At 38.6% G+C, this 26032-nt stretch overlaps 1 protein-coding gene across 1 annotated transcript in view; it reads left to right on the forward strand.

Annotated features, from left to right (window-relative positions):
- Nucleotides 1-26032, forward strand: part of GADL1 (GAD like acidic amino acid decarboxylase 1) — an 85496-nt gene that overhangs the window by 645 nt on the left and 58819 nt on the right. The window contains exons 2-9 of the mRNA XM_087740721.1: nt 10922-11091; nt 11890-12016; nt 13725-13815; nt 14511-14617; nt 16067-16182; nt 21920-21999; nt 22115-22169; nt 25586-25702. Coding sequence (XP_087596847.1) covers nt 10922-11091; nt 11890-12016; nt 13725-13815; nt 14511-14617; nt 16067-16182; nt 21920-21999; nt 22115-22169; nt 25586-25702 — 863 coding nt within the window. The remainder of the gene's footprint in view (nt 1-10921; nt 11092-11889; nt 12017-13724; nt 13816-14510; nt 14618-16066; nt 16183-21919; nt 22000-22114; nt 22170-25585; nt 25703-26032) is intronic.

The raw sequence follows: 26032 nt of genomic DNA on the forward strand, positions 1-26032 counted from the left end.
ATTTTTGTGGAAATAAGTGATCTTCAAAGAGTGATGCCTTTTTTTTTTTTTTTTTTTTTTTTTTTTCCTCGGGCATCAGAATAAAACAGGCGTGGCAATACAGTGATTTGCTTTGGAGCAAAAGGTCTCGGGAAGGGAGAAGTTAATCCTGTTTTATAAATGTATTATCAAGTTAGCTTGTTTACCTGCATTAACAGGAAGGCCTTGCATCATTATGTAATGAAAAAGAAGAGTTGACCATATGTTTATGAAAGCTGGGAACATGGAAGACCTATGGTAAATACAATAATGAGACTTCTGTAGAAGCTTGGAAAATGAGAAGAGACTAAATTGTGGTACGCTTAGGCTTTAGGTGTGCCATTATTTGCAAGGTTAAGAAATGAGGAATTCCTTGATTTTGTGAGTGGAAACTCGTTGCTAAGTCAGAAAATAGTAAAAGTGTTTGCAGATGGCAGTCCCCCCTCCCACAAGATCGATATTCTTGATAAGAGTTTCTCCACTTATCCCAAATTGGGAATCTCTTATGAAAACAGTCAAAAAGACTTGGGATCTAGTAGGTTTCTTTTAGTTTTACCCTAAGCATGGATGAGACAGTAAATAAGTTTTTACTTTGAGGCTGAGAAAGTCCCTTGGCTTGTTTCCGAAAGTTCAGTGTCTTACATTCATGAGTGACTTAAGTCATTAGCACTCCCTTGGTGGAAAATCTTCAAACAAAAATAATATATTTGAAATTGAGAGAATATAAGAACTCGAGAAACTTAATATTTATGGAAAATGATTCCCTTTTTCTTAATTTGCTGTAAATTGAATGAGCTTTGTAAAGTTACATGACAACTCTAGTATGCAGTAAATATGTTCTAGTGTGCACAGTAGCTTAAGGCTGTACTGTAAGAGTAGCAGCAGCAGTACTGTATGAGTGGCAGCAGCTCCAAAAGTGATTCCCTTCAGATGCAGCTTATCTTAATAATCTCTCCCAAGGCAACACCAAAGATAAGCTTCTAGTGGTCACTAAGACTGAGATCCTGGTGTTCCCTTCAGCTGAGTAATAGCATTCTTGTTCAAATACTGCCCAAAGTATGCTACCAAGAGTCTAATTTCCTTACAAAACCATTGGCTTGTGCTGGTAAGACAGAATGAGTCTAGTGATAACACGATCCCCACCCTTGTTGCTGCAGGTTTTTCAGTCCTTCTACCTTCCTTATGAGTAGCATCTATAACTTATGCCTCCTTCCCTGTCATCAGAAATTCTTTAGTCTCCTCATCCCCTCTTCTTCCCTTTACCTTTGGTGATTTGCTCTGTTTTCTGTCTGGTGAATGAACTTCACGTCAGGGGGGTGGTGAAGGAAGTTGGGCTGCACTGTAGCCTTTGCTGGGGATGTTGATTGTAGCCTGATTGTGGATTTAGGTGATTTGAGATCTGGAGGAAGATTTTGCTCTTTACTCAGATCTGTTGGAGAAATGAGGCTTGGGTTCTTGAGGTGGTAAGGTCTTCGCTACTTCCTGAAATCTTTTTTCCTAGCAAGGGTGCATCCGCAATTAAAAACAGATCTTTCTAGGTTGGTATGTGCAGTCTTTCTCCTTTCAGTACTGATTTTGTGTGCTCTTAGCTGGATCTTGTTAAGGTTGTATGGGAAGACGTTTGGGAGGCACTTGCCTGTTGCAGCAGTGGCGTTATGTTTGCTTTGCACAACTGGAGCAGCTGGCAAAGTGGACACAGTTGCAGTGGAGACTTGGATGTGTTTCGCAGTGCATAGAGTTATCCTTGCAGTGGCTGCTGTGGCTGTGAATGCAGTGGGAGCACTCTTGGGTGGTGACATTGGTTTTTAACACCCTTAACTGCCTAATTTCTCTCAGACATTATCACCACTGTCCACAAGGGCAGCCTTACTGACTGTACAGGGATGGGTAAGAGGATTCTTTAGGCTATGCCTCCACTAACACAAAAGATAGCAAAATCCCACGTGTGAGTGGGGACCAAGTTGTAGATTCCTATGCCTAGCTACAGAAACAGGTCTTGACTGCATATATCCTTCAGTCATTTGGCATCAGGGTAGCTTTCCAAGGTTGTTTTGGCAGGAGGAAAGCCCGGAGAATTCTGTATTTGGAGAAAAAAAAATAGGTGAGGTATTCCCTTGTAGGGCATAAAGGCTGAGTCTGTTCAGCAGAGTCTCAAGCAAGTTGTTACTAGCTCATCAGGTACAACAAATAGAGTCGGAGCTGGAAACCACAAGAGGAAGGGAGCAACCAGCATTTATGCAATATGTTGCTTTTTATCTTTTTAATTGCTGGCTGCTCAGTGTGTATATGTTAAGTTTGGGGCGTTATGTGGTTTGCATCTGCCAGCAGATGGGAGATGAGTCAGCAAACATTTATTTCATGTAAGATGTTGCTGTGTTGCCATCTCAAACAGGTGTAATGTGAAGCATGGTAAAACATACTGGAAGTTAGAGTGACTTTAAGGCTCTGGTAATGTGACACTCGGGTTAGTATTTTGGTCAGACCAGAGGGATAGGATCTCTCCCGTGTCTTAAAATCTGATCTGATAAAAAAGATACTAGGATCTTTGCTAATATCACTTCATCAGAGGAAGGGAAACATAGGTTTGCAAGAAATGAAGTTTGCATCAAATAAAGCTATTTTGTGTGAGTGCATTCATTGTGCTTTAAAATTAATAAGAATTATCTTGGCAGTTAATGAACATTTAGTGAAGAAGCTTAACTTGACATTTGAGAAGTTCAATAAATTATTTTTTCTTTCTTGATTAAGGCATCTTTTAAGCTGTCACTTATACAAGCAAGAATTGTCACTTTTTAATGCATTGGGAGATCTTGTTGCATACTGATTCAGCTATTATTGCCTATTAAACAGTTTAGACTTCATGAGCCTTAATTTCCCTGCCCTTGGTTATTTTAAGCAGCCTGCTTCTATAAAGACCATTCGTATTTCCATAAGCATTTATTACATGTTCAAGACACAAAAAAATGGACACATTGAAATACATGTCTTTGTATTTCTCTGACTTACCCCCCAGCCAAGGTCAGATTCGGCATAGTGAAGCCTAATGTTCATCCCAAATGTTTACAGAAACTACCTCTTCAGGCTCTGCAAAAATCAAAAGTTAAATTTCTTATGGCCTTTTTTGCTTTGTCTCATGTCACGAACTGTAGAGGTTGTTGGAGGCAGTTGTTCATAAAGCATTGATAGCTCAAGGATACTCAGCAGGACATGGCTAAATTGGAACCATTTCCCACCTTTTTTATTCTCCTATCTGTGCACACAAGTTATCTTATTTTACCATTAATGGGGTTTGTGCATGTGCAATGAGGGAATAATAAATTTAAAAGGCAAATGGTTGTTATTTTGTGGCATGTCAATGGAGGTTGTTTCTGTTGATGATTATTGTCAGGGCTAGTCTTAGGGTAAAAGGTGACCTGGTTCAAATGTATGTTTATCCATGTCTATTACTGTTTCTTGAGTATATGTGATCTTGATTTTTTTAAATGAAAAACTTGTCAAATGTCAGCAAATAGAGGTGTCTTTAAAGAAAAAGTCACTGGACCAAAGGTTTTTCAGTGCCATAAATATGATGAGGAAAGTGGTTCTTAGTGACCAAGGCTTTTTGTCAGTGAAGTAGCAATAACTCTACAAAGTAGCTGGTTAAATCTAGATAATTTGGAATAGCTTTTGGCTCTAAAGCTTGGATGTCCCTGCCCTTTGTCACGTCTCACCTTATGTAAGCTGAAAAGCCTCATAATTATGATCTTATCCATTGGAAAATGTCAGGGTTTCAACAAGAACGGTTGTCTCATAAGCAGCTTGGTGTCCCTCCGCTAGTTACACTGCAAGATAGCTTGTGTCTCATTGAGCTTTTTAAACTCATTTTTCTCAAGCTGACCTACTCCCTTGCCAGGGCCAATATATCATATTAAAAAGCTGTTGAACCTGCCTTGAAGGGGAAAGAGCAAGCAACAAACACTGTATGTACCTGGTATTTGGTTGCAGTGCTGATGCTGATCTGAAATGACTGATTAAAGTTTTGGCATGGTCAAAAAAACCCCAGAATAAGTTATCCATCTTCTGCCTTCCTTAGAGGAAAAATGGAAGACGGGGATCATGGGTGAAGTCAGACTGCAAGTGGTGTGGAGACTCTGTTTGGGCCTCTTTCAACTGCCTTGCCTGGGCAGGGATCACATGGTCTCATTGGTGAGCCCTAGCACGCATAGCATGGTCAGATCTGTGCTTCTACCAGGCATCATCCAGGCTGTTGCCCTCAAAAAGGACTGCCAGTGTCTTCTGCTGGGACTTGCCATGGTGTATTGTCACCCAGCAGTTTGGCCTCTTGCAGCTCAGGAGTGGTTTCCCAAAACCACATAGGAAAATCAAGGCAGGCATGACCTGGAGTGATGGGTCCAGAGCCCTGCTGGGTCCCTCATCTGTATGACTGGTCTGTGCTGATCTGACCAGCAATGTTATAATAGTCTGTGCAAGGCAGCTTGCTCCATTTTGAAAGTGGATTGAACTACTTTACTATATATAATATGCTAATAAATTATGAATGTCTACATAGGAACTAGTTCAGAGGACGTAGTGGGCTGGAAAGTTACATCCCAATTTACTATGCACTACCTTCCTTGTGTTAGTAAGTAAGGGCGTATCTCAGAGCAATGTTATAGACATGAATTAATGAGCAGTAATTGGCAATCCTTCATAGGAAACAGAAAATATGAAAGTGTTTATGATGTTAAGAAAAAGTGAGAAGAAAAAAGTTGTTTTGACTGTAACTTGAATGTAGAGGTAAAACTTCCTAAAATGAAATTTAGACTTTTCATCTGTTTTTACATTTTAACGTGCATTGAATCCCATAAAATTCAGTTTTAGTAAATTACTGCTTTCTTAGTTGATTTTTGAAAGACTGGAGTTAAAAATTGTTTTTATGTTATGACTAAAAATATAGTTCTTGCATGAAATTACAGGCTGTCGTGGACTCTTTTAAATCAAGTTGCAGGAATTCCATTTGGAAAAAAAACCCAATTGTATTTTCACTTCAATTTTTTCCAGTGGGCAGCAGCGACATCTCAGGGATTCTTTATATTCTATGTGGGTCACACATATATTCGCCACTTCTGTCTGAACTCAGCCTCATGAAGTTGTTAACTTTGCTATCCCATGCACAGTGCCTGTGGTTGACTTGGATGTTGCAAATATATTCAATTTCCCCCAGAAAAAGGAACATTCATTAAATGTTCATTATCAATGTGCAACTTCTAATTAAAATAAAAGCCATTTTGTTTCTTAGATGCTCCCTACACTGTTGGCAGATGTTAAAAATTAGAACATGTGAGCTGAGAGAATCTTATTGGGGTCAGGGAGTTGGGATTTCCATTTCATAGTTGGCATCTGCTGATTCTCAGCTTCTCATCAAGGTGAATTCCAATTCTCCACAGCCTTTCTTCCTAATTGGAAATGTTACAGCGTGAATCATTCCTGCAGTTATTTGGTTAGGGCATTGAGAAGTCATTATTGAATATTAACATCAATTCCTCAGGTTTGGCTGCAGAAAAACTCCTGTTTCTTGTTTCTTAACTTTTGTCTGCTTCTTTTATTTATTTTTTTTAGCATATCCTGCCTAGTACTGTTGTGTATAGCAAGCACTTGGCACTCAGTGAATGGGCACGACATGTCACGAGCATTCAACTAATAAGCGTGTCCCCCTGGGACTCTGGAAACCTCTCTGACAGCAGAACCTCTCTCCTAGCGCAGACATTGCATCCCCTGTCAGATATTCATCGCTGGGGCTCCTCTCCAGGTTTCTCTCTCTCCTCCCAACCTTGCCTTTCAGAATGGGAAATTCAGGTGTGGGAAGGAGAACAGGACCCGTTTGTTGTAGTGTTGCCAGTTCAGTGCTAGCAGCATGCTCAAAGAGTCTATTGAGGAGCCTTTGAGCCTGGACACAAGCACTTTTGTTTTCTTCGGGTCCTGCTCTGTAAAGGTCACGTTTGCATTTTCACAGTCAGAGGATTCCTGGGGTGGGGGGGTGGGGGGGCTGTTGGAGACCTTCTGAAGGGAAGCACCTAACTTGTTCCCTGTCCACAGGCTTGGTCCGTAAACCTGCAAAACAGGGACGTAGTATAGGGACAATTGCATGAGCCCTACCATACCCGTGCCTACTTTTTTTTCACGTGGATGGCTTTGCCAGGACACCAAGTCAACTTATACACTGGATTCTAAGAAACCCTCATCTTGTTTACTTGACAAGAGGCCTGGGAAATCAGTTTACTAGGAAACAATATATTTTTGTTTCTAAAGCCACTGGAGTGGCTTTACTTCAGTCATAGACATACAGGAAGCAGTGATTAAAGAAACAAAAGTGTCTTTAAAGGTTATGTATGCCAAGGGACTCAAATAGCTGCATAGTACAGGACAGGTTTGTGTTTTAATACTTTGATACACGATATGGCACCACGGTAATCCATTAAACATGGTGATGTGGAGTCTTGACACTGTGTCCAGCAAAAGAAAACAAGTGAACTTCAATGAAAGAAAATACTGAGGTATTCTGAAAGAAGAACCATGACTAGATCATACAGAATGAGAAATTTAAAATCTGTTTCTGATTAATGCTGGCAATTATTATTGCATTTGTTACAAAGCAGAAATCAGCCTTTATTCAAAGCCAGCCTTTTGCGTTCTCTTGAATAGTCAGTGGTGTTAGTACAGTGTAGACTGAACAGGCTTTGGCTCTGGCATTCAAGCACAAGCTACTCTTTCACAACCACCTCCTCCTGTTTCTGCCTTTTCCTTGTGAGCAGTAAATCTTTCTGGGCATTTTATTCTACTCTCCCAAATGTTGTCAGAACATGCCAAGTACAAAGCTCCAGTTTCTTTTTGTAGTGCAAGAATTTAGCAGTGAAAGTTTCTATATGTTTGTGGAAAGACAGATGGAGCTTTTAAAATACTTGGTAGTGCTTACATAAAGATATAGAAACATCTGAAAAAATGTTTATTTTTCTGTAAATTATTTCACCTCCTATTAATTTATGTTTTCTGCTGGGAAAATAATATTGATCATAAAAATGAAATGGTGGTTGGAAATCCTTAGGCTTCTGTAATAGAATATTTCATTCAGGATGAAATGTGAGAATTACAGGCTTGATGCTGCTGCTGCTGAAGCCAGTGGATAAATGCCCAATTGCCTTCAACTGGAGCAGGATCGAGTCTTCTCTTTTGCAGAAGAGTATCTTGAACAGTCAATAATCCTTAATCTCTGATTTAAAGCACTTCCATTTGGTAAACTTTTAGTTCTGTTTCAAGCCTGGAGCCATTTGGCTGAAATTGATATATCTTCTGGAAGTCTGTTTTCTGAGTCTGCTTAGGAGTCTGTTTCTGTATTCTTAAATAGAAAAGAATATATTTATTGCAGCCACATCTCTACATTGTTTGCCTATTGTGTTTGAAAACGAAAAAGGTATATGTGACAAGATGCTGTTTCTATGAAGTGAGCTCCGTATGGAACACATTCCCTCAGTGTAATCAGGTGTGTTTGAGACAGATATGTAAAAGGCCCCAAATTCTTGGAAAACAATGTTTTGAGTGTTTGAGGTATGATTTTTTTGTTTGTTTGTTTTTTAAAGAGGCAACATGAATGATCAGCTCATAAAGATAGTCTGTGTGTTTCTTTGCTTGGATGCTGAACTCTGAGGTGTTAAAGGCGTGCTATTTAACTTGGGTACTGTGACATAAAATGTGAACCTTGAATCCTTCTGGAGGTTCACCCACCTAAAACATAATAAATGGGTCATAGGATCTTTTAAAAAATGTGATAAAGAGAAAAAAAAAATCTTACAGAAATTCAGATTTTTGTCATCTGCTTAGTTTTCCTCAAGGTTTTTACTGCAACCAAGAGGAAACACATTTATTTTTCAGTAAGGAAGAGTTTGGAATTCTCATAAGAACTCCAGAAGTCAGACAGTTATAAGTAGAATATTAAGTATCACAGGATTTGCAGTAAAATCATGAGGGATGGGAATAGTATATCAAACAGTGGTTTGCAAAACCTGAAGACCTTTACCTCAGAAAATGTGTATGTTTGGGGCTTGATTTAGCTGCTGATTGTGAAATAGTTGTTCTTATTAATTTCCAGTAATAGTCTTATGGTATGTTCCAGGGCAGAATTTAGCTCAGCAAGTTCAGATTGAAATACTAAGTGATAACCAAAAAATTGAGAAAGTGGTAAATAATTGCAAGGTGTATTATTTCATGAAATATAATGTGGGTTAAGTCCTGAACTCTTTGCTGGAGCCTTACACAGGTAAATTGCTGTTAAAATGAAGGCTCTTTTCCCTCCCTTCCTTCTGACCCTTCTGCTTTGGCTTTCTCTTTCATAGAGGCCCAGATGTGTTGGCACTAGGGGTAGACCATCACCCATTTTCCAGCGGATATTGTCTTCCTCAGGCTCCACAAAGTGTCCTATGGAGACTATCAAATTGTGTGTAGAGGTGAACAGACCTGCTTCAAATAGGGAGCTGTTGTTGGACCTATCACCCAGCCCCCTAAAGACCTGGTAGAAAAAGTAATGTAAAGTTCTACTTTTGCTTTTCACAGAGTCCCTGGAAGAGATCATTGTAAAGTCATGGAAGTGCTAGTATCACGTCTCTGTGCAAAAGTGTCAGAAATAGACCTAATGGAGATAACAACAGAAAGCTTTTGCACAGCTCTCGTTCTAGCAGAGACCTGAGAGGTAGAGCAGAGCAAAAAAAAAAAAGGTAGTTAGTGAGTTCTCTTGCTCTACTGTCTGTTCTTCTCATAACGAAAGGAAGTATTGACGTCTGTGCTCTGCGATAGATATTAATCTCCCATACAGTTTTTTTTTTTAGATCCTGTCCTCTTTCCCATAGAAACAAAACACCTTTGACATACATGGAGATGGTAGCATCTCCAGGTGATTCTTTTTTTGTTTATGTTAAACTCTGGTTAGTACTTAAGGCAGCTATTTATGCATCAAATAACTAACTCTCAATCCAAAAATAGTTCCTGTTCTCTCTGCCCAAAGCCCTGATGCCTTCCAATTCCTTGTTAATACCCGGTGTTTTAAGTCTTGTAAAGCTGACCTACTAGCTTCTGTTTTCAGAGAGAAACCTCTAAGACTTTTTCAAAGCTGCAGTTTCTGTACAGTGCGTCTGCTGTGGTGTGCTGGGAAGCGTGATGAGAATTGACAGTTTTGACGTCTGTGTTTTTCCTTCTTTGCCTGTTGAAGATGTAATACTTTTTACCTGCTTGTTCCATACTTGTCCCACAAGAACATTTATACCACTCCTATAACAATGTGCTGAAGGCTACTCTGTTCAGCAAAATTTAGTATATTGCCCCTTTGGAATAAAAATAGAAGTAATTTCAGAAATGCAGAGGGTGGGGGTCTCAGTTTTGTCATCAGCGTTATGGGAAGCCTGAGGTTCCATCTCATGTTAGAATTTTATCTTGTTTGTCATATCTTTCCTGGTAAGTGAAAGTGAACAGAGTAGCTTCTCTGAGTCGTCAGTAAATAAAAGCTCATGGGATTGACAGGATCTTTTGCAATCAATGGACCTCAAAGTCATGCACCTTTCTAGGCAGCATTGTTGTTCTTCTCTATCCTCCTGCGCACGAGAAACTGTAATTATGATAAGCATGATGAATGTGTCAGACTGCAGTGTCTGCAGTCTCCTGGAAATTCAGTTGTTTGTTTATACCTGTGAAAAAGCTACCTTTCTTCTGTACTTTCTAACTGGAGCAAAAAGTAAACCAGAAGATAAGGTTGTTTTGGGCATAGAACTTTCTCGTTTATACATCTTTACCCTTCCACCATCTTCACTGTAGATGAAGATGACCTTTCAAAGTAATGCTGCCTGACTTCATAGATCTTAGCTATTCTAAGGCGAGATCAGTGGGCAGATGCTGTCTGTAACCCAGATAATTTGGATACGGTAGTTACCGCTTCTCCTTTCGGCGCTATACTGTTTCAAATGTCTGTTCCCTTGATATCTCCAAATGTCTCACTTTCATCTTTATCCTCATGTTGATTAAAACTGGAATCCTGATCTTGTCGTATGAAATCAATACATGAAATAGATACATGGTTGCCGCTATTGGCCAGTGTCGTATAAGCATCTTGGATGTGCTTTCAGAAGTAATGTAAAGGAGGAAGTAGCAATGTGTTTATGGAACACATCAGGAGAGTACATCTTGTGGATAAAGGTGAGGGAGAGGAAAGAGATCATCATTGGAGAAGTGAATAAACAAATACTCCGCACAGTAAATTACTGTAATTAGTGACTGAGGGCACTTAATAAGATAAGGGCAAGAAGGAGAGAAGTACAGGTATATTGACAGCAATCTCAAAAGGTTTTATCTTCATGGAGCATGGGTCAGTGACACACTTTGCAAAGGACACAGAAGACTCAGAGCAATAGGACTGGCTGGTAGGAAGCAGCAGCATAAAGATATGGGAAATGAAGCTGAAAAATATTTCATGAAAAAAGGGGAGCAGGAGGGATGACATGTGGAGGGAAACACTTTCAGCTAAGAAAAATGCCTATTATCTTGCCCTTTATTTCTGTTTATTCAGCTGTATCTTGTTCTAGGCCAGAACTGTATTTTCCTCTGTGTTTGGAAGGTGCCTTGCATGCTTTTGTATGCTACAGAAAGCAGTAGATACCGTACAGTAGGCTATTATCACCTACATAATAACAATCTATGTTTGAAGTAACACATTGGGTTTTTTGTCTGTAAAGATTCTTCCACCAAAATCTAGGATTTTTGTACATGTGAAAAGTCCGTGTGAATTTTTTTCCTTAAGTTGACTAAATCTTCAGCAATGAAGTAGTATTTTTTTAGTTTGATTTAGTTGTCCAGGCCTTGCTCTAATGGCGAGTTATTTATCTTACAGTTGGTGTTTGCAAACAGGAGATGCTCCAGAAGAAGAATGCTGTTTTGGTGGATGGGGTCATCCTAAATGGTCCGATAATGGACTCAAAAGCAGGAGAGAAGTTTGTGGAAGAGGCCTGTAAGATTATAATGGAAGAAGTCATCCAGAAAGCTAATGATGTAACAGCAAAGGTAAAGCCATAGAGTGTTGTTGAGAATTCATAATGGAGATAATGAACAGTAAATAATTTTTTTTCTAAACTGTATTTTATTGCACTTTAAGTAGCCTCAAAATTGCTTCTAGTCTGTGCCTGGCTCTGAAATAAAAAGACAGACTTACAAATTAAGAAAAATCATATTATAAAACCTTTCAATAACATAATTAGCATACATATTTGCCAGAAAATAATGAGTTTTTTCATCTCGGAGTTCAATGGTCACTTTCTTTGAGATGACAAATGGGTGTAGTGTTTTTCTTGTTTGAGGTGGGGGAAGTTATTTGTTTGCTTCTCAGGGGCACTGGTATTGGAGAAGGAGGAACAGTAGATGTGGTCCCACTGTGAAAGAGCAACATTTTATGAGATTGCAATGGGTTTCTTTGAACCCCTGCTTAAGAGTCTGTATGGGAAGAGGAGCTGCAAATGAATCATGCTTGCCTTTGGGCATGCACTGGTTGCTCTCACCCCTTGGCAAAACAGCATCTGAAAATGCTGTCATTACAAATCCTTAGCTAAGGACCCGCAGGCCTCTTGCTTTTCTGCCTTCCAGCATTCCCCACTCTAATTTTTATGGTCAAGCAATGCCTGAGACACCATAAAACCAAGATCCCATGAGACCAGTTTACCAGAGATATTTTCTGGTGGCAAGCTATCCTGCAATGGGCAGTTTTGTGAAACCAGTGCTGAATGTGGTGCTTACTTTGTACCTTTAAAACCTCTTCCTCTTGGCTAACCTGTTCACTGCTGGTGTCTCCCCCCTCCCCATCACTAGGTTTGTGAATGGCAAGCCCCCGAAACACTGAAGCAGATTCTTGACCTGGAAATGAGGGACACTGGAGAATCTCATCAGAAACTCTTGCAAGTCTGCCGGGATGTTATACGATACAGCGTCAAAACTGGTAGGAATGTGATTTCTAGTGAAGTTATTTTGTATGCTAACTTAGGAAGACAAGATAATGTTTACAAAGTTCTGTCACCTTTCAGGAAACCAGGAGTGTGAATGTTTGTTTGCTGCCTGCCTATACAAGTACGCAAACGTTTGGCCGTGTTTCCCTTGTTTGACTGAATGCTGGCCACCATAGGTTTGACTAAAATGTGTGATCATGGCAAACTAATTGAAAACTAATTCCTGTAATGCTATTGACATTAGTGGTAGAGTCTGTCATTTTGAAGCGTTGTGAAAGTCACCTAGACAGGTATAATAAAACAGTCTAGCAAAACAGGCAGGAGAAGGACCGTTGTGTGTGATTTCCTGCTGTCTGAGTGGTGAGGAGTGGAGTCGCCAGCATTGCCCTCGTACATTCTTACTGATGATTACCCTATATTTACTATTGTTCTTTTTGAGCAATAGTCTTACAGGGTGTTAATTTGCTGATAGGCAGTAATTCCTGTTCCAGACGCTGTGAGAAGAGAGCCTGCAGTGTTTCAGAGACAGTACACCACATCTCTGCAGGATTAGTTCTCTACAGCTAACCTTTCTGCGGCATGTGTAGTATAATTCAATCTTAGTGCGAAGAGATGAACAACATCTGTTCAGGAAATAGCGCTGTGGATCAGTAGCTCGGGATTTCAGATGTGTCATAGCTTAGGCTGTGTTTTGGAAGGCGAGAAGGACATTTGATACAGTTAGTTGTGCACTTCCAGGGCATGTACCCTGCTACAGTCACTGTTGCTACAAAGCAAAACCGTAAAATAATTTTGAGAGTGAACGCATGCCTTTGAAAACCATAGAAAAGTAGCAATGCTGATCTACAGGGGGAGTGCACTAATAATATGCAGATATAATTACTGAGTTACTGGAAGGTGTTCTGTTTATTTTACTTTTGGAAATTGCCTTTAGATTTTCATTTGTTACACTATGTCACCTTAGAAAGGATATTGTATATAAAAATATGCTGTGCAAATAGTCTTTAATCTAAGTATAAACATTTATTGAAGCCCCAGATATAGAATAAATAGAGCCATACAGTTTACCTGGTTTTGCATGTAAAAGTACTATGCTGTGGATTAAAATTTAGGTGGTGATCCCACTGCTGAACTGACTTGTTTTTATAGTCTGCAGTAGTACAGCATTTTCTCATAATTAGTTATATCAGTGTTTCAAGGCAGGTAAACAAATTCTCTTGTCATTTTAAGTCTGCAGCAAGTTTTTCCAAGCTGTTATACTGCCTCTCTCTCTTAATACTGAGACTTCAGGGGGAGCACAGGCATAGCTGTCTGGGATCAGCAGGTTACTGTATTTACACTGCTTAGCAAAATTTGGCCGAGCATCCATCATGGCCTCTCAAGACCACTGTTAAAAGCCACTGCGTATACTCAATTGTCAATCCCTTTTCTTTTTTTAATTTGTAAGGTTTGTGAACAACCCACATTCATTCTGTGCGCTACTTAAATCTCTCAAACCTTGTTTTGGGACCTGAAAGTGCTTATTAAATTTACTTTCAAAGGACTGTGTAACCTAAGAAAAGGGTAGTAAGTCCAGAAAATACTGAGGGAACAATGGAGTGAATTGTGGTTTGCAGGGATCAGTGTTCAACTGAGAGGCCTGTGATATATTCTCTTTTCATGTATATCCTGTCACTGCCTGCTTTTCGTCTGTATTTTCAGGTCATCCAAGATTTTTCAATCAGCTGTACGCTGGAATAGATTATTACTCGGTAGTGGCTCGTTTCATTACAGAAGCACTGAACCCGAGTGTGTAAGTGTAGTTCTTTGTCCTCTTGATGATGAATTAGCATGTTTTTGGAATAACAACTTTTCTTGCTTCCCCCCACTTCTGATTTCCGTTTTCAGTGTTACAGAGAAGGTAGGAATTGTGCAGGAATTTGGGAGAGAAAACAGTCTGGATTGGCTAAATAGCTCACAAGAAGGTTGGCTAATCTGATGAGCCCTTTGCTTCTAGCTTGTGAGGTGGTGCTCAAGAGGAGAGATCTTTGTTTTTCAATGCTTTTAAACACAGACTTTTATCTTACTTAGTGCATAAAAATGAATTAATCAGACTTAGTCGTTCATTTCCTTTGAAGCATTCTGCACAGAGTTGAATGCAAATGGTTACCTGTCTACTGTTTACTTGCAAATGTAAAGCCCAAACAAAAAGTAATTGTTGCTTGCAATAGATCATTATAGCTGAAATTTAAGCGTGTGACCTATATTAAAAACAAACTCTGATGTATTACTTTGAGAATGGAAATGTCAATGTGATGCTATCAGGAGATAAGCAGTTGCTCTACTGGGTCAGATCCATAGTGTTTTTAGTTTAGAGTTCTGCTGATGGTGATCAGCTTCTGATAAATTAGAGGAAAGTGCAAGAAACCTTTATTTAGTTTTAGCAATATTCTGTAGCATGAGTTCTGTAGTCTTGATACCAATTATGATGCTTTTATTTTTGTTCAGATATACATATGAAGTATCACCTGTGTTTCTGTTGGTGGAAGAAGCAGTCATCAAGAAAATGATTGAGTTCATAGGCTGGGAAGAAGGTGATGGTATATTTAATCCAGGTAGGAACAGTTCAGATTTCAAGCTGAGTCATTATAAACCGACTAATACCAGTAATTTCATAAACATTGGATTCATGTAGAATATTTGAAAATGCATGCAAAAATCCAGTGATGAACACACACAACGATTTAATCCAGGCTTATCTTACGTGTGTCTAGTAATAATTCTGTGAATGTGATCAGCGAATGAATGAAAACAGTTCTACATTAAATATAGTTATGTGGAAGTTAATGGTGTGTAACTGATGCCCTTCCTGACCTTATTAACAACAATACCAACAGCCTCATTGGACTGAGTCAAATTGGTTGACAGACAGGGAGCTGATTGACATGCTAGACACCAGCCAGTGGTGCCTGAGGGCGCTGATCTGTGTATCCTGCCTAGCAACTGTGGGAGCCAGAGTTTATCTTAGTGGGAGTGTCATGAGCTTAACTCCGTTGAGTTTTGTTAGTTTTTTTAAATGTTACGATAAGGCCAACCAAACAAATATTTCTTAAGCTTCTTGATAATGTTCAAATGCAAAAAAGCAGCGTAAAGCATCGTTCCAGCCCACTGTATTGAAATAATGAAACATAATTATATTATTCCACCGATTATTTGGATAACAAATTATTAGGCTAGACGTAAAGCTTTTCTATCTAATTTGGGGGTGAGTAGTTAAATGAGTATATGGATTTAAACGCCCTTCCAAAACCAAAACAAAGTCAGTAATTCTAGCCTACATGTGAATAGAAAAATAAATAAACTAAACATCCCCTAATTTAAAAAAAATATATATATATATTCATGGTTTGGATTTTTTTCATGTCAGATTTGATGTGTATTTTCAGTAGAATCCTTGCTTTTGTGGCAGAATTGCTTGATTAAAACTTTGAGATACTGTCAAAAGATAAATGAATTCTACTTTTTTGTGCTGGTTTTATGTAAGGGTTTTTCTTATTATTTTGGTTTTGTTCTTCTAAGTGAATTAAAACCTGTCCAGATCCTTATCTTGCAGATCTTCCAGTTCCCACTCACTGTGTTTTATTTCTAATGGCTTTTTTCTCCCCATAATACTCTGAGGGCTGGTTGCCCAAGAGATCTCCTAGGCTCTGTACGGTGCAGCCACAGCTGAGCTCAGTGCAGGCAGCTGAGCTGGCACTGCTTCAGTGTAAATGGGAAGGAGCTGTTGCAAAGTATTCTCTGTTGGGGAGGACTGTTTGCGCACAGTTCTTATTCTTCAGGAAATATCCCCAAAGAGCATTCAAACACGCTCTGTTTCCATGCATGCTGCAGAGCCCAAAGTTCATTTTATGTCTGTAGGCTTTTGGGGAGGAAATAAGCTATGATGGATTCATCTATGGGCTAACTGTATGGTTTATTTTTTTACCCTAACAGGTCAAGCACTCAGACGCAGGACAGGTGCTAGGACTGTGGCTAATGTGATGTTTGCATGTCTCTTTCTGCAGGTGGCTCTGTTTCTAATATGTATGCTATGAACTTAGCAAGATACAAATTTTGTCCCGAGATAAAGGCAAAAGGGCTTTCAGGTTTGCCAAGACTAGTCCTGTTCACTTCGGAAGAGGTAAAAATAAAACAAAAAGCTTTTTGAACTTCATTTTTCAATGGCTGTAAAATTATATCATTTGCATATGTGATGGGGCACTGGTACAATAAATTTGTCATCAATATATGATGTGGAATATTAGAGCTAAGTGGAGAAGTCTGGTGGTAAATTTCCCTGCAGAAGCTTCCTTGCTTTCGGAAAACGAACACAGATGTTCCTGCTCTTGGAAACTGCTGATATAAGAATAGGTTGTATGTGGGGCAAACCTGAAGCAGAATGCATGTGGCGTGTTGTGGAGGTCTGCAGCATTTGATTTCCCACAGCATAAAGTCTAGCAGGAGCCACAGGTAGGTTTTGAATGTCAAAGGTTTTTTTTCTGCAGGTTTAATTTGTACTAAGCTGAGCACTTGTGGACCTGTGAGACGGTCTCTGCAGCTCTCACTCTGCCCTATGTCTGAATACAGATTGGTTGTGGTACAGAACCAAACCCACCATAAAGCATTTGGAAAAAAATGCTTCATCTTTAGACAGTTCTTCTTTAAATAATTAAAAATACGTGGCTAGTTTTAAAGTTTTTGAATAATATCTGCCCAAACTGCCTGTGGGAAATTGAATTATATTCATACATTTATTCTGAAGCTAATTTTTTGAGGCTTTTTTCTCTTGCCTGTCCATCCAAGTTTGAGTTTATCATTTGATTAGTACAGAGTTGTTATTAATTCTGACTTCACTATATAAAGGGCCCAATGGAAGCGAGAACCTTGTTGTACTAAAAAGTATATAGTTGCTAGAATAATTTTAGCTCTTAAGTTTATGCTCCAAACAGTTTGCAGCGTAAATAGACGAGAGGCTTATTTTGAAGAGGCCCGAGGGATGAAGGCATTGCATAAGTTGTCCAAGACAGCACGTATATTTTGGAACCGAATCCAAATGTCCCAAATAAAGGGATTTTTTTTTTTCCCCCCGCAGGCAAAATATATTTAGGTTTTTTTCTTTCTGAAACGTGTGTATATGAAATGACATGCCAGTTCATACCTAATCCAGCACATTACATCTTAAAAATAGCTAAGGAGGAAAAAATGAGGTTGAAACATGTTCCGTCAATGCTTTTGAAGTGAAGCACATAGAATTTTTATCATGAAGTAACATTTTATTTCACTTCAAGATTTAACTAAGATGTATACTCTTGTACTCTAAAACAAACAAGCATTTAATTTCATGACAAAAGGAATTTTATTTGACCCCCAGAGTAAATTTATTTTGCTGCCTTTGCTTCACCAGAAAGACCAAAACCATAAAACATAGAATTGACCAGGAAAAGTAAACTGGTAAATTATTTGTAAGGCAATGTGCTTGATCTTTAATACTTTGCTTGATTCACAAAGCCATGTTGTCTTTAGTACTCAATAACCACCTGCTGTAAAACTGCCACTTTTAGTAGTTAGATATTGTGACTGTTGTCGAAGATCTCTAGTGTTTATTCATGGTTATGAGGGAGGACATGAACATGTTCATATACACTTATTTTAGATCCACCTGTACTGAGTCCAGGTTATGTTACCTTTTGGAATTTTTGTTCAGATATGTCATACTGAGAATATATGTAATAAATAGCCCCCACTGAAGATAAGTACAGAAATGCTTCTTTTATTTAGCATTTTGTGCCTTTTTTTTTTTTAACTGAAGCATACCTGGAGAAGCAAAATGATCCTGGAGAAGTTAACAGCCTGTGCTTATCTTCGACGTGAATCAGGCAAACAGTGTTGGCATGGAGAAGCCATGAGGCTATAATGAACTGAGAGTATTGATAGGGAGTCAAAACACATGGCTGCTCAAGTCACTTGTTTCATTTTAGGGCTTGGCTTTAACTCTGTGTTCAAATGAAATTATTTTTGCCTTGAGTTGCCAAGTCCCAAAGTTTCAGTCTGGCACTTGGCAGACTGAAAGTGTTGCCTTGCTGTAGAGCAGGGGAATGCATGGACTTGTCAGTGACTTAATTTTATGTGATCTGGGGCTATGTATTTTTTGTATGTTCCTGGGTAACATGAAAGTGTATGTTTAATGCAGGGCCCACCCAAGGTTCTCGCATGCTCTGTTTGGCCTCCAGGAATAAAAAGGCTCCCTGTTCCTGCAAGTAAAATGCTTAGCTACTTAAAATTATGGTGATACACAATGAACACTGTTTATGCTACTAGTCCGTAGTTCTCTTGCTGGACCATTACAGAGTAATTACTCTTGAGACAGTAGCACTAGTAGATAAATTGTTATATCCCACTTTCTTGAGGCATGATTTGTGGCTCTGTGGGAGCTGAATACAGTTGTAGTTATAGATGTCAGCCCACCTCTTTATCACTTTTTGCTATTTGAGTCCCATCTGAACTTTATTCTGACCCAAGAATGTATTGCATTGATCTGGAAGGTAGAAATTGCTAAATTTGAGGTAACTGAGGGCAGAAGATGACGTGTAAACAGTTGAAATGTACATGCTGATATGAGCAGTTTTTTAGATGCAATGAAACTAAATTCCTCCCCAGTGCAACTTGATCATGAAAGTAATAAAAGTAATAAAGTGAGAGAACACATTAACTCACCATGTCGTCCCCTGTTGAAATTACAACAGACAAAAATGAGTAATAAAACAATCTCATAATAATGTAATTGCTTTATGCAATCATGTTTCTAGGAAACTTTTCAAAATCAAGAAAATACAAATTTATCTTCTGTTTTAATGAGCACAGGGGGAAAGTACCTTGCCTTTGCAAATGTTATTAGGAAATGAAAACTATGTCTAGCTATAGTTAAAACAGTACAGCAGCACATCTAAAATGCCCTATTCCAGTTTGAGTTTGTGCTCAAAGGCATTAATTTCCTGCTACAAATGGCTACAGATTTAATAATGTGTCCAAACAAACAAAACTGCAAAAGACATGGCAAGAGTAATTTGAACTCACAGTATTTAAAATTATGTATATAATCTAGATACAAATAATACTTTTTCTCTGGATATTTCTTTGTCTTTTTTTGGAAGGGGAACTGTGAACAAGTGAATTGGTTGACACTGTTGTGACTGGAGCTGCTAAATGTTCTCTGGTATATTTTTTTCTTAAAATGATTTGATGTAATTTAGCATAATGGCTTCTAGTAATGATAGTGGGGAAAAAAAAATCTTGTATGTTTTCTATCAGTATAACTGAAAGACTACTTTTTTCATCAAAGAAAGCATATTCCAAGTCTATGTAGTAGTATAAGTCTTGTCCCTTTTCTGTCCTACTGAAGACCTGACAAAATTTTCCAAGAGGCGCAGAAGTACTTGTGGAGGCGAGAAATAATGTAGCTTGCAGCTTGTTTTGTTTTGGTATTCCCTTTGTTCTTCTCTTTCCCTCTGCTTTTTAGTATAATCTCTCAGGTGCTCAAGCGTCTTTTATCTTTCTCCCAGTCTCCTGTACCGTTTTTTATAATAAAATGCATGATTTAGTGATTGCCTGTTTACTAGCATACTGAATTTGCATGTCTACTGCTTTCTCAGTTTGGAGCAATCAGATTATTCCTGGTGATTCATACCTTTCATTTGAACCTAATGGATAGAAATCAGTGATGGAGGCAACTTGTATTTTAAGTGATTCACTAATCAGTTGAAAACATCTCCAAGCTTCTAATGAACAACACACAGCCACTCTACAATCATTATGACCATTATTGATGTAATTTGATGTAATGTAAGACTAATTATCTACCTGTGCATGTTGTTATTCTTGTAACAGTCTAGATGAAGGAGCCCTAAAGGCTTTCTGGATGTGTCATGTTACAAAATTAAACTTTCTTAAAACTACCTGATAGCACCAGGTAATGTCTTTGTATGCCTTTATTTAAAAAGTGGGTGATGGTGGAGGAAACCTTCTTCTCAAAAAGAAGATGAGCCCTTTGGGATGATCTCTCTCATCAAAATAAGCGTGACAGGCTTTAATACCCTTAATATATTCATGCCCACACATTAAAATGTTGTACATTTTTCATAATTATGTTCTGCAGTAACTGCATTTGTGTGAACTCTCTGGAAGAAAATGGAATTAATTAACCACCTGGCTTCACCTCCTGTATGAAAAGTAACAATTCTAGACATCTTCGTGGTTGCTGGAGTATGCGTTATTTTAACTCTTCAGTAATAATGTGAAAAACAGCCAATTTTATTTTTTGAGAAGAGCAGTGATAATCCAAGGCTTGGATGATCTTGATTCTCAGAAGAACTGTGTAGTCCTATGAGATGCTGCATACTCTCAAAAGTGACTCCATTGCTATGAGTGGGTAGGCAGTTGGCATGCTGCAGGTTATTCAGACTGGTTTTGACATCTAAAAATATCTTCAGATTAAGAAGGTCACTGTATCTTGAATTCCTAGGCTAATCTTGAAGATGGATTAAGCCGAGATCAGCATACACTTATTCTGGAATAAGACAAAATGTTCTTATGCTTGAATAACACTATCCACAGTAGAACAGGTCCTTATAGAGGTGGATGTTGGAAATATGGTAAGATATACCTTGAATATTTGTTTAACAGAAAAAAGCTTGTAAAAAGTACAGTGTGACCTGTGGGGTTGAGTATCCTTCTCACCAGAGCCATTTTACTACATTCTGATTGAATAAACACCCTTTCTAACATCCTTTGAGCAGGTGAAGGGGCCTCTTTTACACTCACTTCACAGGCTTCAGACACTAATGCCCTTTATTCAGTACAAAGTGAAAAGTGTGCTGCATGTATCTGTACTCATTCAAAGACATCTCTGTGATGAGACCCAGCTAAAGTTCTTTGCTGAAATAGTAACTTCGTTTTCTGCAAAATGCAGATGGGTCCAGACTGGAACCTTTTGCAAAATCCATATTAACTTCTGAAGATGTGCTGAGTCCTTGTCTAAAGTCCGCTTGCTTTCATTATGGCTTCTAAGATTTATGTTCATGTGAACAACCTTCACAACACTATGATTTTCAGATCCTTTTTCAGAGGTAGGGCTTTGAAAGCCTTAAAGTCCCAATTGTACCACATCTAAAGGCTTTGGTAAGTCTTGGAACTTGACCTCTTTGATCCTATGAACAGAGTTGTTGGATCAGGCCAAGGGTCAGTTTAGCATAGTATCCTGTCTCTGGCAGTGGCTAACAGCTGATGTTTAGAGAAAGCATATAGAAAAATTACAAGGATAAAGTGGTAGAGGCTTTAGATATATCATAAGATACATCCTAACTAAGAGTCCAGTTTCCAAGGGCTGGCGCTTTTGGACTTTCAGACATATTGGTTGCTTCTAGGCTGTTGAGTTCAGTAGCCTTTGGACCTTTCTTATGTATTTCCTAACTCTTACACTCATTGATACTTTTGACTCAGTTCTATTAAAACATTTTGAAGCAACAATTCTTTCCTGATGACACTTCAAAATTTCTACTTTTCATTCTAATGCAGGACCAGCTTTAAAATAATTGTATGGAATAGACCATTTTATTTTTTTTAAGACCACATTTTAAACATGGTGCATAGCTTTTTTTGTCTTATTTTCCTCAGCCTTCAGTGTGTGTCAGTTGTTAAATAGAAGATAGTCTTAGTGCTGTGTAGCTTTGTAAGTTTGCTTTTTGTGTCGGGATATGCTGTTGTCATGACTGTTAGCTACTATTAAATTAATTTCAGTGTCACTGTTCCCTATGCTAAGGAATTTATTTCTTTCATTTTAATTGCATACTTAATTTTTTTTTTCATGTCTCTCTTATTTACAGTGTCATTACTCCATGAAGAAGGCAGCCTCCTTCCTGGGTATTGGTACAGAGAATGTTTACTTCCTCAAAACAGATGAAAGGTAAGCAAGCAAAAGCCATGGCTGTGGTCTCTGAGCCTTTTTAAAATGCAGTAGTGCTGTATATAACCAACCTATTTGAATGTAACTGAAAAAGTTTTAAATCTGTGTCCCTTAGAGGTAAGATGATACCTGAGGAACTGGAGAAACAAGTCCAACGGGCCAGGAAAGAGGTGAGAGGGGGAGAGAGAGCATGAAGGAGAGGAGGAGTGTATGCAGACTGTGTGCTTGTGTCTGAGTGAAAGGAAGGAAAACTGAGAGTGAGTGGAATCTTAAAAATAGGGCAGTTAATGTAACCGTGTCTTTCTTACAGGTGCAATCTGTTTGCCACAAACTTGTGGAACAAGCCAAGACTTCTAGGTGCTACACTCTTACAAGGGAGAAAAATTCCAGAGGGTGTTTACTACTAACAAAAGTCCTGAGTACAACACTGCTCTGAAGTATTTAGCACGCTTCTTCTAGGATTTCTTTTGTCCTTGATCTTTTTTTAAATGGATGCAATATTTGTTTTCCTTAAATGGTAAACAAAAACTGTAGTTTTTTCAGTTAATTACACCAGCTATTGCTCTATCCTCTTCAGTGAGCAAGAACTGTAATGTGTGTCTTAGTCTCTAAAACTATTATACAAGCTACAAATGCTAAATTTGGTCCTTTCTAGTATTGTATCAAGAGTGCAGAGTTCCATCCTGTGACTCTTTTCCCCCAAGGACTTTGCCAAGTATAAAGTCAAAGGCCAGCATTTGGAAATGTACTGGTGTGTGTATTCGGACAACATTAACATACATTCCCACAATCTTTAAGACAGCACTTACTATAGTCAACATAATTTATTTCAGAAAGCTTGGAGGACTGAATATGAATTCTAAAGGCACAGAGCATCTTCTTGTGGCTTGGTTAGCTCACCCTATTTCTCACTTCCAGTTTGTATCAGAGCAGTAGGATTCAAAGCTCAGCCTTTAGTCCACGATCTGTGAATACCAAGCAACTGGTGCAATGTCCATGGTGTGGACGATGCCTACCATGGAATCCTACCTTGGGAAACCTACTTTTGTGGCTGATAGAAAAGCCAAGGCAGTGCTGTCTTGTCATGCACTGGCATGGGCACAACAGCTTTCGCTAAGATCTGATTTAGATACATCTTTTGCCAACCAACCATCTCTTCTTTGAGTTTCACGCTAGATAGTGTAACTATTGATACATGGTGGCCCTAATGACCTAGCAAACCCTCTTGCTTGCCTCTTTCTGTACTTTGCATTATCTGTGGAAGACAACCTGTACTTTACTCATTTGAGCAGGCTGGGGGAAAAAAAGGACTGAAATAAAATGGAGCAAGAAGAAGCAGGCTGACAGGAGAATGAGCTCTTTGCTCTTGCAAAACCAGAGTTCTTGTTTGTTGATGTAATAATAAATTTAATGGCTATTTGAAAGAAATCATCTGGCATTTACGATTTAAAAAAAAGGTCAACCTCGGTATGGTGCTCTGCAATTTAAAAACAAATGTTCTATATTAAAAAGCTCAGCTTTACAGGAGAACACTATTTCACTTGCATTTTAATGGAAGTTACAGGTACATTGGAAGGTTTTCTATTTCATCAGAGCTTCAGTAAGTGTGTCTGTCCTTGATAAAGTGCTACTTTACAACTTTTACAGAAGGACACTTCAGTGAATTACAGTAAATATTCTAATGACTAGACAATAGAGGATGTATTTGTTAGTGACAGGAGCACAAAATGATCACTGACTATGAATAGCAAGAGTCTGAGGTCTTTTTTAGAGAATTTAGTCAGGAAGATTTATTTAACTACATTGTCAAGAATAAAAATTTAATTCCTTTTGTGGGAAAAATGTAATAGTAACAATCTTTGGAATTTGTAGAGATCCTAGACTGGTCCCCATATTCAGTCATGTTACCTACTGGCTGCTGGGGGACCTTTGACTTTGACATAGCTGCAGGAGAAAATTGGCGAGAACACTAACAGAAACTAGGTGCAGCAGATACATCTTTGCCTCACTTGCAAGTGTTTTGTACTTGAGCTTCAGGTTGGTTTGTAAGTTTGATTGACTTTTGTGGTACATTGTACTAGGAATGAATGACCAAAAAGTTAATTATATGGGATTAATTTAAATTCATTCCAAGGTTACTTTTGACTGCTTTAGCAATTTGTAAAGAAATTTTAAAATATAAATAGATCATAATTACGTACCATTCTAACAGTACTCTACACTGTTAAAGGAGTATAAAACTGTCAGAGTGTAAATGTGAATCAACCCTGTCTGTCTCTGTAGTAGATGTTTAAAAGTGGCAATACTTTTTTTTTTTTTAAAGAGAGATCAGATTTCAGCTGAAGTGAAGATACATAAAAGACTCGTGTAGAGTTTGATTTTTTTTTTTTTTTTCAGCTGATGTCTGATTTCAGTGAAGCTACATTGAGTCATATCAGCAGAGACACTTGCATCATCTGAGAGATTTAATTCACTGCAGATGAACTCCAGGGATCCCAGATTATACGATTTAATAACATCTTTAGTCCGTCTTCAGTAACTATATTGTCGTGCTGCAGGCCAGGTGCAGAAACGTGCAGAGGAGCTCCTTCTGCATTGTATTTGCCAGCAAGTGAGACCGCACAGTTGTTGCTAGGGCTGATACCCTCAATTTCATGAAGTTGTTTCAGACTCTACCAATTCTTTTCATTGTTTCAGTTTCTGCTCCTAAGTAGGCATAGGCACATACATCCGCAAGGGCAGGTGCCAGCCAGTATATGTGGCCTAGGCTGCTATTGTAATTGCATCCCTGGTCTTAGTTGAATGGGAAAGCAGTGAGCAAAGCCACTGAAACCAAAACGGATGGCTTGTGAAGATTGTCTGAGACTGCAACATGACAATAGTTTTCATTATTCCACCTGTCTAACCTTGAAATTGTCTGAAAGGTCTCTCTCCTAATATTCAATTACCATCTACAACCCTTCCTATTTTCTAGACAGAAATAGGAGCAAGACAACAGCGCTTTGCTGTAGACCAGGCAATGACTGTCCCAGTCACTGTCTGTGGCGTGCCAGTGCTGCCTAAGGCAAATCATGTTCCCTAACTGAAGGTTCCTCTTCACCAGGCAAGAATAGGGACATTGTAGAGACGCAGGTGGAACCCCTAGAGGGATGAGCCCTTTCCTTGCATGGGTAGCCTGCTGGCTGAGCTAGTAGCTTTATTTTATTCAGCAGAATGGCAGCAAATATGGTAGTAAAATGTGGAAGACTGAGAAATTACAATCAGCGTATAAAGAGAGATGTCAAATATCTAGTATGTTTTGATCTTGACAAAACTAGCATCTGTCAAAGCAGTCTGAAGCTGGTGAAGTCTGCCCTGGGATGGTGTTAACTGGAAATGGAAAATGCCTTTTTTTTTTCTTTTTCTTTTTTTTTTTTTCAAAAAGAGTCAGCACTTTTAAATGCAGTACCTTCTGCTGGGAAACTAAAATGTAGACTGTTGCATCGTTGTCCTACATTCCTAGACCTTTTTATACTTTAGCTCTGCAGATATACTGGAGGAAATAAGCAGTGCAAATGACAATTTTTTGTTTTGAATCCTATTGCAGGGGTCAGCACCATTTCTTGTCTGTGCTACAGCAGGCACAACAGTGCTGGGAGCATTTGATCCTCTGGATAAAATTGCAGATATCTGTGAAAAGCATGGCCTCTGGCTTCATGTTGACGTGAGTTTGTATACTGTGTAGTTTTGTTTAGCATTGCTTTTTTATGATTGCTATTTTTCTTTAACTGTTGATGTTTCTTTGTAGAAGTAAGTTGGGCTCTACTAACTTTTTATTTTTTTGCATAGGGAACAGAAATACATTCTCATTTGTCTCTGTTACATGTGCCGAAAAACAGCAAATAATTTGGCTGTGACAAGCAGTCAAAGCTATTTTGTCATTGCCGGGTTATATTTCAAAATTATTTTAAAATCAATTTCTTCTTCTTGCTACCTCCTAAAAATGCTTCAAGGGTGATTATATACAAATATAACTTTGGATTCTTTCTACATT

This window comes from Nipponia nippon, unplaced genomic scaffold, assembly GCF_047370975.1.
Source record: "Nipponia nippon isolate SJK-2023a ecotype South Korea unplaced genomic scaffold, ASM4737097v1 scaffold_1, whole genome shotgun sequence".
NCBI classification, from domain to species: Eukaryota; Metazoa; Chordata; class Aves; order Pelecaniformes; family Threskiornithidae; genus Nipponia; species Nipponia nippon.